The sequence below is a fragment of the Triturus cristatus genome, chromosome 2_1 (assembly GCF_964204655.1).
Source record: "Triturus cristatus chromosome 2_1, aTriCri1.1, whole genome shotgun sequence".
In the NCBI taxonomy this organism is placed as follows: Eukaryota; Metazoa; Chordata; class Amphibia; order Caudata; family Salamandridae; genus Triturus; species Triturus cristatus.
In genome coordinates this window covers 1,104,371,555-1,104,384,415 of record NC_140581.1, presented here as the reverse complement: position 1 = coordinate 1,104,384,415, position 12,861 = coordinate 1,104,371,555, and the positions used below count along the sequence as shown (strand labels likewise).

At 49.7% G+C, this 12,861-nt stretch overlaps 1 protein-coding gene across 4 annotated transcripts in view; it reads left to right on the top strand.

The window, feature by feature from the left end:
- The window catches only part of LOC146866435 (poly [ADP-ribose] polymerase tankyrase-1), a 555,840-nt gene that overhangs the window by 251,565 nt on the left and 291,414 nt on the right, over positions 1-12,861 (top strand). For all 4 annotated transcript variants that reach the window (XM_085636500.1, XM_085636501.1, XM_085636499.1 and 1 more), the window contains one exon: positions 10,117-10,288. In XM_085636500.1, coding sequence (XP_085492626.1) covers positions 10,117-10,288 — 172 coding nt within the window. The remainder of the gene's footprint in view (positions 1-10,116; positions 10,289-12,861) is intronic.

Sequence of the window (12,861 nt, the reverse complement as noted above, 5' to 3'; positions counted from 1 at the left end):
TCGAGATCAGTGGGCCCCCAAACGTTCAGGAGGCAACACCGCGCCTCCGGCTGTACCACAATGCCCGTCACCTCCCCCATAACTGCATGGACTCTCCTCCAGAACTCCACAATGACACCACATTCCCAAATGATGTGCAGGAAAGTACCCACCATACCACATCCCCTTCTGCACAGGCCATCCTCCGAGAATCCCATGTGGACCAGCCTTGGCCCCGTAACATACACCCGGTGCAGTATTTTAAGCTGCACCAGCCTCAGACGCGACGGGATCGCAACCTCCTTAGGCGAAGAAACCGCTGACTGCCAGTCCTCATTATCCAACTCGAGGCCATCCCTGGTCCACTGTTCTCTCAGTCCCAATAGCAAGTCTGCCCGGACGTTTATCAACTTCTTATATATGAGCGAAATCGTGCTCGCGGGCATATGACCATCAAGGACTCGGTCCTCAAGGGGAGAGGACTCCGGCACCTTCTCACCCTCCACTAGGACTGATCGGAGGGCGTGACGCAGCTGGATATACCTAAAATACTCTGAAGGCCCTAGCTCAAACTCAGTCTGCAACTCCTCGAAAGACTTCACCCTCCCCTTATGCAGCACATCCCCCACCCTGGATATACCTATCAGATCCCACTTATCAAAGCCCTTCGTATGCCAGAGTCTTCCCAACCTTTCCGATTCAAACAATAGGGTAGCGAGGGTTAGCCTGTCCTTCCAGCCCAGCGAGTCGGTCGCCATCTTCCATACGCGCACCGCCACACCTGTGGGCCCCTTGAGGGACGAGTCTAGGGACCGCGAATACAACGCCCTGTAGTAGTTGCCGCCGCGCAGCAGCCACCTATCCATGGCATACCCAGGGCTGAGGACAGGGCCGTAAAACCCATGGTTGATCGCGCTCAACTGCGTGGCCCAGTAGTACCGTCGGATGTCTGGGAGCGCAATGCCCCCATCGTACCATGGGAGCGTCAACTTTGAAATAGCTATTCGCGGCCGCCCATCCCACAGCAACGTCCTTTGGAGGCCTTCGACCTCCCGAAAGTATTTAGCCGGTACCCAGTCCAAGGTGTTCTGGAGGGCGTAGAGGAAGCGGGGAAGAGACATCATTTTGAACAGGGCCGCACGCCCAACAAGGGAGAGCGGCAGCCTCCGCCAACCTTCAACATCTCGCCTCAAGCGTGCCAAGGGGGGGAGCAGGTTCCTCTCATAGCGCACAACAGGATCCATGGATATAAAAATCCCCAAATACACAAAACCTTGCTGGGCAACCTGTATCGAACATGTTCTAGGGATCGGTGGGACCTCGCCACTAAGAACGTACAAGTACGATTTGCCCCAATTAATCACAAGCCCTGAGTTCCTACCGAACGATGCGAGTACGTCACAGACCACTATAAGTGACTTCTTTGGTGAGGCAAGATACAGCAGGATATCGTCGGCATAAAGCGAAATACGGTCCTCGTGATCAGGCGACCACCGAAGGCCCCGTATATCCGGGTGCCAACGTATCCACGCAGCCAACGGTTCAAGGGCGAGGGCGAACAACAGAGGCGACAGGGGGCAGCCCTGCCGAGTACCCCTTCCAAGCTGAAACGGAGCAGATGCCCGACCATTCACCACAACATTCGCTAGTGGCCCCTCGTACAGCAACCGGACCCAACTCACAAACCCGCGACCGAAACCAAACTTGGCCAGCACGGCCCATAAATATGCCCACTCCACCGTGTCAAAGGCCATCGTGGCATCGAGAGATGCCACAACAGCCGGTTCACGCAGCGTGCCCGCCCTGGCGATGACGCCATGAAGACGCCTAAGGTTCAATGCTGTGTTTCGGTGCGGGATAATGCCAGATTGATCCGGGTGGACCAGATCGCCAAGTACCCTAATCAGACGGGTAGCCAGGAGTTTGGCCAGAATTTTCGGCTCAGCGTTGAGGAGTGAAATGGGCCGATAGGAGGCGCATCTATCTCGGGGTTTACCCTCTTTGTGTATGACCACGATCGACGCCAGCCGCTGATCCAACGGAAGGATCCCATCTCCCCGCGCCTCCAAAAACATGGCGCGCAGGTGAGGGGCGACCCTATCCGGGAACAGTTTGTACAGATCGATCGGCAGTCCGTTCGGTCCAGAGGCCTTACCCGAATTCAACGCGCGAATCGCCCCCGCCACCTCATCAACCGTGATGTCGCCATCCAAATCGTCCCTATCTATGTCAGAGAGGCAGGGCAACTCGATATCACGGAGGAGATCAGACGAGTCTTCGGGCGGCCTGTCCGACACAGAGGAATAAACCCTATGAAAATACTCCGCGAAACACTCCACAATCCCTTCAGGTTCCACAATCGCCTCTCCCCCCTCTCCAATCAACTCTGGCACCACTCTATTGACCCGTTCCTTCCTGTCCAGCCACGCCAGGAGTTTCCCTGCCTTATCTCCAACATCATACAGACGGCCCTGTTGTTCCCTGCTGAGGGTCTTGGCGGCGTCCGTCACCAGGTCCCTATACTCCGCCTGCTTCAAGCAAAGCTCATGCAATGAGGACTCTGTGACCTCCTCCTCCATATCCCCTTCAAGGGCCGCAATCTCCTCCTCCACTTGCCGCACTTCGCAATCCCTCCGATTCTTGGCAGTCACCACCAGGGAGAGGGCCTCCCCCCGAAGCACGGTCTTAAAAGCTTCCCACAGCGAGATCGCCGAGTCCACGGATCCCAGATTGTCCTTAAAGTAATTATCTACCTTCTTTACCAGGGCCCTGCGCATCTTGGGGTCTCGGAAATACCAAGGGTTAATGGGGGCCACCCTCCCTCCTCCCTCCCGACCGAGATCCAGCCGGATCCACACTGGCGAGTGATCAGAGATACCACGTGCCATGTGCCTCGCCTCGGATATCAACGAGGCATGTGCGGCCAGAGTGAGCAGGTAGTCAATCCTAGAGAGGCTACCATGCGCCCCGGAGTGAAACGTGTATTGACTCTGTGTGGGGTGCCGGAGCCTCCAGCAGTCTATCAGGCCAAACGTGTCTAGGAGGTCTGGAAGCCATTTCTGAGCCCCCCCTGTGTCCCTGGGCGGGTATCTATCCAGCAGTCCGGAACCCACAGCGTTGAAATCCCCTCCCACTACCAGCATGCCCCCCGGGAGAGTCAGCAAAGCCCTGCCCAATTCAGCAAATGTGGCGGCCTGCAGGGCCGGCGGGACATAAACCGAAACCAAAACCAAAGTCCTTCCTTCCCACCGCCCCGCCACCGCCACAAACCTCCCCCTATCGTCAACAATGGTGGAGTCCACCTCAAAAGGCAGCGATGCTCTAACGAGGATGCCCACACCCCTGGACCCAGAAGAGAATCCCGAGTGTGCAATGAATTTATACCCCTTCCTATTCAGGGCATAGCACGTATTGCCTATGAGGTGCGTCTCCTGCAGCAGTACAACGTCTGGCATTGAGCGTTTCAGAAATTGCAAAACAATCCCCCTCTTAATGCGATCCCCCAAACCATTAACATTCCAGCTTATAACACTTAGGCCTCTACCCCCCATCCTCAAACGGAAAGAGGCCCACCCCACACCCGAGGCGCCACCATGGAACAGCCCTGAGGATAATCATCATGCCTTGCAGAAATAAACCCCCCAACAACAAACTCAAACTCCCCATAACTCCCCCCACCCTGCACCCCTGCTGCAGCTTAAAAAGCCCCCCCAACTTGCAGTGTGCCTGTCGCCCTACAAAAACAAAAATCTACAAAAAGTACCCTAAGGGAGGAAAAGAGCACCCCTCGTCCTCCCGCAACCCTCCACAGTTACTGCACTCTGTTCAAATCTTCAAATATGGTCAAATCAAGTCAGGCCGGCTTTGAGTTATCAGCCCTGTCCATCCCGGCCACTGTCTCCATGCTCAGCTGTGTCGTCCCCGGTCCGTCGCCGGGGCAAAGCGTCCAGCCATTCGTCGGCCATAACAGGAGAGTCAAAAAAGAATGTCCGATCTTCATGCACCACCCGTAGTCTGGCGGGGAAAAGCATGGCATACTTTAGGTCCCGCTCCCGAAGCCTTCGCTTCACCCCCAGGAAGCTCTGTCGCTGTCTCTGCACCTGCTGGGTAAAGTCCGGGTAAAAATTCACAGACGCATTCTGGAAGGGGACTGGGCCCGTCACCCTCGAAGCTTGCAGGATAGCGTCCCGATCTCGAAAATGAAAGAGCCGGGCGACAATCGGCCGCGGCGGGGCACCCGCCTTGGGCCGTCCGCCCGGCACCCTATGGGCCCTTTCCACCGCAAAAAACTTTCCAAGGCCCTTAGGCTTCAGATGATTGAGGACCAAATCTTCCACAAGCAGGTCCGCCGAAGCCTCATCCGAGGACTCCGGGACCCCGATTACGCGCACGTTGTTGCGCCTGGACCGGCTCTCGAAGTCCTCCAGCCGGCGGGCGGCGAGGTCACTCTCGGCCCTCAGCTTCCGGACCTCGTTCTGCAGGTCCGCAACCTCATCAGTGAGGCCCGTGGTCTTGTGGTCCAGGTCCTTAACGCGCTCGTTAGTCTTGCCCAGGTCCGAGCGGATCAAGTTGACATCCACCTTATGCGCCAGGGCCTCGAATTGCCTCCCCATCGAGGTCTGCATCCCATCAAGCGCGCCCATGACATCCTGCAGGGAGAGCTCCGGGGTCCCAGGCGAGTCCTCCTTCTGGGCATCCGGCGCCTGGCTCGATCCACTCGGCGATGTCTTCAGGAGGGCGTAGCGATCCATACTGTTGACTTGGGAATACGTTCCCCGCCTGGTGGACTTAGTCTTCAGCCGATCTCCTTCTGCCTTGCCCGACATAATGGACTCCAGGCAGTCCAATGCAGTGAGGACCGTCCCCTCTCAGAGAGAGGTATAAAGAGTGAGCAGGTCCGCCTTGTTCTGCCAAAGTAGCCCACCGAGCGTCCCTGGGGTTATAGAGCCACCCAGAGCACTACAGTGTCCGGGCAGACAAAGGGAACGAAACCGAAAGTGAAAGAGCGAGGGCCTCCGTCCGGCAGTTCACACCTCACCAGGCCGTTGTTGATCAACTAGGAGTCGGGCATCCTGCCAACTCTAGCCCCTGGCATCTCCGGGAGTTAGGCCGCAATCTTTCGCCAGTCATAAGTCCGGTTCCCGATGGGCGATCCGACCGCGGGTAGCATCAATCGCCTCCCTGACAACTCAGCAACACGGTGCCATGCATACCATCAGGATTAGAGTCAGGATAGTCGACGGAGGGCGCGAGGGTCTCGGGAGCTCTAAGCTCACGCGGCCATCTTGGTCAAGCGCTAGGCTCCTCCCCCCTTTGGTTACCTTTTTTAATTCTTCTTCTACATGCTCTTGTAAAGTGCCCTATAATTCCACAGTAACCACATTTGGATTTTAACTACACCATTTTTCATTGGCGTTGTGGCCTTTGTACCCACATCTGTAACATGTAAGTTGTCTGTCATCTTGAATGTTTTTTTTAAAAGTAGATCCCTTCTTATAAGAATCCTTGAAATTACGTCTGTCAAATTTTTTTACTATCATCTACATTACTAGAGACTTTGCTAACAGTATTATTCTCATCTTTGTTTTTAAGTGCCACTTGTGCACATCTTTTGGACATTTCTCCTTTTTTTACTATGGCAATTATTTCTTTTAGTGGTGCGTCACCACATACCCAAAGTTTTTCTTGTATGGCAGAATTATTGGAGTGCATGACAAGTTGGTCTCTTATGAAACTGTCCTGAAGATCTCCAAATTCGCAATTAATAGATAATTTTCTCAGAGAAGATACATAATCTTCAACAGGTTCCGATTTATGCTGTTTCCTCTGGAAAAATTTGTATCTACTAATCCCTACACAAACAGTGGGTTGATAATGTGCGTCAAGGTCTTCTAGGGCCTCAAGAAACACATTCCCGCCCACGTTCGCTTTTTTTTTCCATTTGGTAGTAAATTCTTGACCCTTCAGATCCTAGACTGTGCATAAAATTCATCCTCACTTTCTTCTTACAATGCAGATATATAATTAAGAAAATATTCTTTCCAATCTAGCCATTTCAAAACAGGTTCACCAGGACGTGTAAGGAAAGGAACCGGGGTAACCAAGCCATAACCTTGATTTGCCATCTCTAATATTTTCTATGCTCCTAACTTTGTGAGAATTATGCTTAAATGAAAGTACCTACAATTCCAGATGATACATTGTACAACAATATAAATAATATGCATAAAACAAATTATTATCTAATAAAAATATTGCTATGTATTATCAAACACAATTTAAACAAATATATTGAATGGAATAATGCGTAATGATGATAAATATGCACAATAATGAGCAGTGTAGATGGTGTGCATATCACCGTAGAGTTAAAGTTTGGTTACCGTATGTTTTCTATGAAGTTTCACTTCGATGTTGTCTTGAGCTTGTGAATACAATATATCTATTGTTTGCTTTTGCCGACTTTTTGTTGTGTTTATTTATTTGATGTCCGTGAAAAATGCCCCGTGCTGAGATCGCTGCTGTAATGATTTTCCTCGGTCCGATGTTGCTTAGCAACCGGGAACAAACTAAAGATGGCTGCTACGTACGGATCATGTCACGTGATCTCGCGTGATGACGCGCACACCTTACGGATGCCTAGAAGGTTTCCTCGGGTTGAGTGTGCGTCATACTCCTCGAACTTGTTGCTCGCCGCAGGAATCTTCCCCGCGATTCCAACAAGTCATCGATGGTTCCTGAACGGGCACAATGGCGGTGGAATGCCCTCTGGAATCGCCACCGCTTGAAAAATGCAGTCGAAGTGGAGTGCCGCAACGGTCACTTTTGAGTAAGTAACCGCAATCCAGCTATACGTTACGGAGATTCAATTGTTGCTTCTTTCCTCTTTTAAAAAAAAAAAAAAAAACGAATTTCTTCCCCTTTAGCTTGGATATGTCCACTAGTCAGCAGTAGAACTTTAAAATTCCGGCATGAATAGAAATGAGAGGCTCTGCGAATTCCGTCACTAGCAGTGACAAGCAAGTTTTGATTCAAGTATAGTCTTGGAGGCTTTTGAAAGTACATCCATTAAAAAAATTCTCTCTTCTTTTTTTAAGAGTGTTTTGATTCTTTTGAGCAGTTCTTTCCTCTGCTTGCACTTCTAACCGCTCAATTTGGTTAATTGCTCCTCCGGATTGAAGAAGTGAATTAATGTAGCTTGTGAATCCTTAATGGTTCCGTAATCCCATCCTCTATCGTCAAAATTGTAATGATGCTTCAGTCAGATGTAAGGATTGGAAGTAGGTTTATTCAGAGCAAGCAGGAACATCAGTACAGCTTGATGTCTTGGCGGTAACTGTCTTAGCTTAGATCTAGAACCTACACTTAGATGCAACTAACAACCGTAACCATGGTACTGGTTACTAAGGAAGCTATGATGCAACAATGGTTACTGGCCACCCCTTTTAAGATGGAGCTGTGTAATTACCTACGCTTTTTAATAGTAGAACAACACTGCCAATGCAGGTGTTCCTTGTCCCTTAATATCATCCTGAGAACTAGAACAGTCATCAAGTTGTAGTCTGTATTGGCTTTGCACCTTCTTTTGCAGAATATGTGCTTTTACCCCGGAAGGAGGACTAGCCAGTCGAGGTCCGGTCTCCAGAGGAATCCTCCCCAAACCTTTGGCTACTGCAAAGCACTCAATGTACCTGGAGAAATCTAACTTTTCACAAGAGACTACAACTTGAAGGAGCCCAAAAGGACACCCCTGTCTGGATGATGGCTGTTCTACCTCCCTCAGTGACAAGAGGTCCTAGCTCAAACTCTCTCTAAAACAGTGACTTCGGCCCTGTGATTTTAAAGACTATTTGGTCTTTTGATATCAAGCATTCACTTCGTTCCATTGCCCTCTCTCGAAATGAGAACACTTCAGAACCATGTGGCTTTTCTTTGGGGCCAAAGAACAGCCTGTGGATTCTCTCCTTAGGTGAACCTTGTAGTTGAACCTTTGTAAGGGTTTCCCCTTCAAGCTCTTACATTTCATGTGACAATGAAAAGTGACAACTCTTTCAGTTGGTTGCTTATTACCAGGGTACCTCTACTCTAACTGGATGCCTGTGGTGTGCTCAGTATGTCACATTCAAATTTAGTTATCAGAAGATGTAGGGCGTTTTCTCAGTGCTTAAAGCCCTTTTTAGGCTTGTGCTACAGAGAGCGGTATCTGACTGTTAAAGGCATATTGTTTCCAGTATATAGCATGAACTCAGAGTTTGATTTGGGTCATCCCCTTACTCAGGATCAGATAGCCTTGTTGTCCATCTCCTTTCCTGCAGCTGATTCAATTGCTTTTTGTTCCTCTTGTGAGAAAGTTTGTTCAAATTCAAACCAAAAATGTATCTGGCCTATTTTAGCAGAAGAAACTAGGAGGAATTAAATATTACGCTCTGTTATCTGGCTATTTAGCTATTGTCTTGAATCCCCTGAAACATTCTCTCAGTTTCCTACAATTAGGAGTGTAAGAAAAATACACATGCGGGCACTCTGCTGGCTTTCTCTTGCGCCACAGGAATGAAAAATGAACCAATCACTTTCCATTTCTTTTAAAACATAAGGCGTTCTGCAAAGAAACTTGTTTGCCAGCTGGGAGTAGGGAAGGAATCTACAAGAGATGCCCTCCTTCTGGATTGGTAATTTCTTTAATAGTTCCTTCACACTCCTTTGATTTATTGAGCTCTCCAGAAGTCGACAAAGGAAGTCATTGTCTCAGATTATCCTAAGTAGCCTCCTCCTGTCTAGTCTAATTAGAATTTTGGACCAACCCAGCAACTTATTGGAACTTCTTTAGTTCCGAGATGTCTTAGTTTGGCATGGAAAGTGTTGATTCTTCATTTTTTTCAACCATAGATGAACTTGAGCATGAAAGGTTTTTAAGTGTGTATGGACTTCTTTAAAGACTGCGTTGCCATCATGTGTGCTAGTGGTAAAGGTTCCACAAGGTGAAATTACTGTATCAAAAGTGGCTTTGCATTTATTCCTGGGTTCGTGAAAGGCATCTGAATGCTAAACATCCATGCTTACATTATGTATTTTTATTGTGTATCCAGCAGATATCCAGCAGATGATCCTAATTATCCTGCATGTAATCCTGATTTACTCCTGTAAGCTTTTGCTTTCATTAATGTCTGGCTATCCCAGTACACTAAGAGGCATATGAACAATCCAGCCTGAACTGCCAGGCCCCCACTGAGCCAGTGGCTTAGAATAATATATTTTTTCCACCTATCACATTTTAGTGTTCCTCAGTCAAAGCCATTTGATTGACAGGTATGCCCAGACATAAGTACTGTGCTCACTGTGTCACGATACTGGAGCTTTACCCTACTGACAGGGTCCAGCATAGGTCAGAATCTGTCTGGAGTGACTTTTTTCACGGTCAGAGGGGATCTGGTTTGGCAGTTTGAGCTGAACTGTTCCTGTTGTAGCAGGACCCGCGTTGATTTGCATATGGCTGGTTCCTGCCTGATGTAACATAATGCGTTACAACAAACAAATGATGGACGGAATGCTGACAGTATGTAACATAATGGACAAAAATAAGACTGTACTGTGGCCCAGAGTAATTACCAGTAACTTGAGTTATTCAAGCAAATAACTGTCTGCAAATAAATTCACATGTTGTACACATAATGTCTGCATTTTGAGTCAGGTGCTGACACCTCTTGGTCAAATCATGCTAGATGTCTTTTCAGTTGACATTTTACTGAACATCCCTTTCAGGTGTTCTAAAATCTTGTAATTTTAAAGGAAACCTCATGATTGAGATGAATCGCCTCTAACATTGCATATCCATGATGGCTCTAGACAATGGAGATGCACCTCCATGCACGCGCATACGCAGTCAGTGTTTCACGGTACTGTGTTCCTTCTACTAGAAAGAGACCTAAAATGGCAACTACTTATAGGTTTACAGGACTCACTTAACATTATGAAGACCATCAACTGAAACCAGGTCCCCAGTGTCTGATACTGTGAAATAGTCTTCATATTGACTAAAGAAAAACATTTGCTGGAAAACTGTTGTTGCATGTAATTAACTATACAGATATCTGGCACTCGTTGTTCAAGTAGATACTTATTGTTGTTTTTCTTTTTCAGATGAATACATTAGACACACTTGGCCAAACAGCTTTACACAGGGCTGCGCTCGGTGGCCACCTTCAGACGTGTCGCCTTCTTTTAAGCTATGGATCTGATCCATCCATCATCTCTTTGCAAGGGTTCACAGCAGCACAGATGGGAAATGAAGCAGTGCAACAGATTCTAAATGGTGAGTCAATATTTTAGGAGTGATTAGACAATAATTTATCTCCGGTTTCATGTGGGGTTATAGTATATTATGTCACTGACTTGTTTTTACGGACTTACCTTTCTGAGAATTCTAAAATGGAAAGTTTAATTTGTAGTTATCTTAGATCTTTCCAACCACTTGGAATTGCTCTAAAAGCTGTTAATGCTTTGACAGACTATACCGTGCACTGTGTGTGTCATAAGCAGCATGCTCTCCTACACTTTTGCACAGCCTGATTGGCCTGTAGCGATTATACATCAAGGGGATCAGCTTAACTACTGAGTTGTTGGGACACTGTTCTTCTCTTTGGAATCCCCCTTTAATCTGATTCTCTTAATCGGTGTTCTCCTTTCTTCTAACCCCCACTTATCCTGACTCCCTGAATTCCCCCTTCTCCACTTTAACTTATTTTTGTAGTCTCTCTTCTCTCCCTTTCCTCTTTTTTATCCTATCGCCTCCTTTGCCACACTTGGTTCACCCCTTCTTCATCATCCCTGATTTCTCATCCCTTCTCTTTCTCCTCCCTTTTGGACCCCCTCTTCTTCCTTTCCACCTCCCTCAACTTCATACCTTCCTTCCATCTAGTCTTTGCTTGATCACTCTTGTACTCCTTGTCTTCCACTCCTTCCCCAACCCATTGGGACTGCTGAAGTGCCTTTCTAGCTTCTGGGATAACTTATACCAACAAGCATTTTCTAACCCAATAAATTTGTCTTTATAATTTGATTGCTAAATTGTTGGATCTGCCAATGCTGGTTTGTGAAATGCATCTAAAGTAAAAGAACGCAGAATTTCACAATACTGGAAGCATGTATCTTAAGCTATAAAAAAACAGTATTGCATTAAATATTTTCCTTCTTTGAGAAATGCATGATTTTGTTTTTCTTCAATGTTTCACACTGGGGTCTCTGAACCCGATTAAAGAATTGTGTTGCACGTGATCTGAAAGTAAAGTAACCACAACTAGTACTCTGTGTTACTTCCGAGCTAGATGAACAAGTTTCTTACCTTCGGTAACGATGTATCTGTAAGAAACATTAATTAGTTAGATTCCTCACCTTAGAATATCCCCAGGCATCAGACTGGATCCGGACAGATTTTTCGTCAGCAATACCCCTTGCGCGTCGCTAGGCATCGTCTGCGGCTCCGCGTCCGTCGTCTGCGTCGTGCGCCGGAATGACGTCGTCGGAGTACTTAGACGCCACCCTCGCGCGCTGACGTCAGTTCTTCTTTTTTCCGCGCCAGACAGCGCCGATCCGGGAAGAGCTTACCTCTTTAGTTACTTTTGGCTAAAACTTTTTGGACTCTTTTGTCTACTCGATTCGAACTGGTGCCGGTAGGATGCCTGGTTTTAAAGCCTGTGACTCCTGTCATCGACTGATGTCGGTGACGGACCACCACTGCCGGTGCCTTTACTGCCTGGGGGCCGACCACGATGCGGAGTCATGCCTCGACTGCCAGGCCTTGACCTCGAAGGCTAGGTGGGAGCGGTCCCGTAAGCTTCTCGAGCTCTGATACTCGGCTCCGCGCCGTTCACGGTCCCGGTCCAGGAGGAGGTCGAAGGACCGGTCGCGGAGCCGCAGCCACCACCACCGCTCGTCGGGATCGAAGTCTTCGGGTAAGTCGAAGCATGCTAAGAAGTCCAAGAGGTGACACCGCTCTTCGGACACCCCTCGCGTGACTCGGTCGAGGGTCCGGGTGGTACCACCCCCGCGGCTCCGCAGGAGCCGCTTCCGTCCCCATACCCACCAGTCCCTGGGACTGACGCGACTCCGGCAGAGATCAGTGCCTTCCTCTCGGCCATGAGGGGCCTGGCTCCGCCGTCGATGCCTGCCGGCGCGCCTTCGGGCCCCGCGGGCTCGACTGGGCGACCTAGCGAGCCGGCGGCCCTGGCGCCGTCGTCGACTTCGGTCCCGATGCCGCAGGTCCCCGTGGGATCCAGGCCTGGATCTCAGTCGGTGCCGGTCGACCTCACAACGCCTCCTCCGCCGGCGCCGACACCGGTTCCACCCCCGGCGCCGTCTCCGGATGACGCCGTTCCCCGGTTCAGCCCCGGTCCGGGCCCGGCGCCGGTGCGGCACCATCCAGCGCCGCAGCCGACGCCGATGGCTGACAATTTCATCTACCGTCCGGCTCCGATTATTCCCCCTGTTTATCAGGAATCGGATGACAGGGGCGACTGGGAGGGGTCTGAGGACCCTCTGGCCATGCAGGCCAACTTATCACAGGACTGGGCAGATGAGCTGGGGGATGCCAGTGGTCTGGACACCTCCCCGGACACTGGTTTCATCTCTCCTCCGACGGTGGCTTCGGAGGAAGGTGCTGCATTTTCAGTGGTGCTACGCAAGGCGGCCAAAGCCCTTCGGCTGGAGCTGCCTGTTGTGGCCGTGAGGACTAACCTCCTCACTGAAGTGCTTCAACCGTCAGCAAGCTCCTCGGAGCCTCTGCTGCAGTTCAATGAGGCACTAGTGGACGTTCTGAAGGGCACCTGGTCCAAGCCCTCCACAGTACCTCCTGTGGATCGGAACGTGGTCCGACGCCACCGCCCTGCT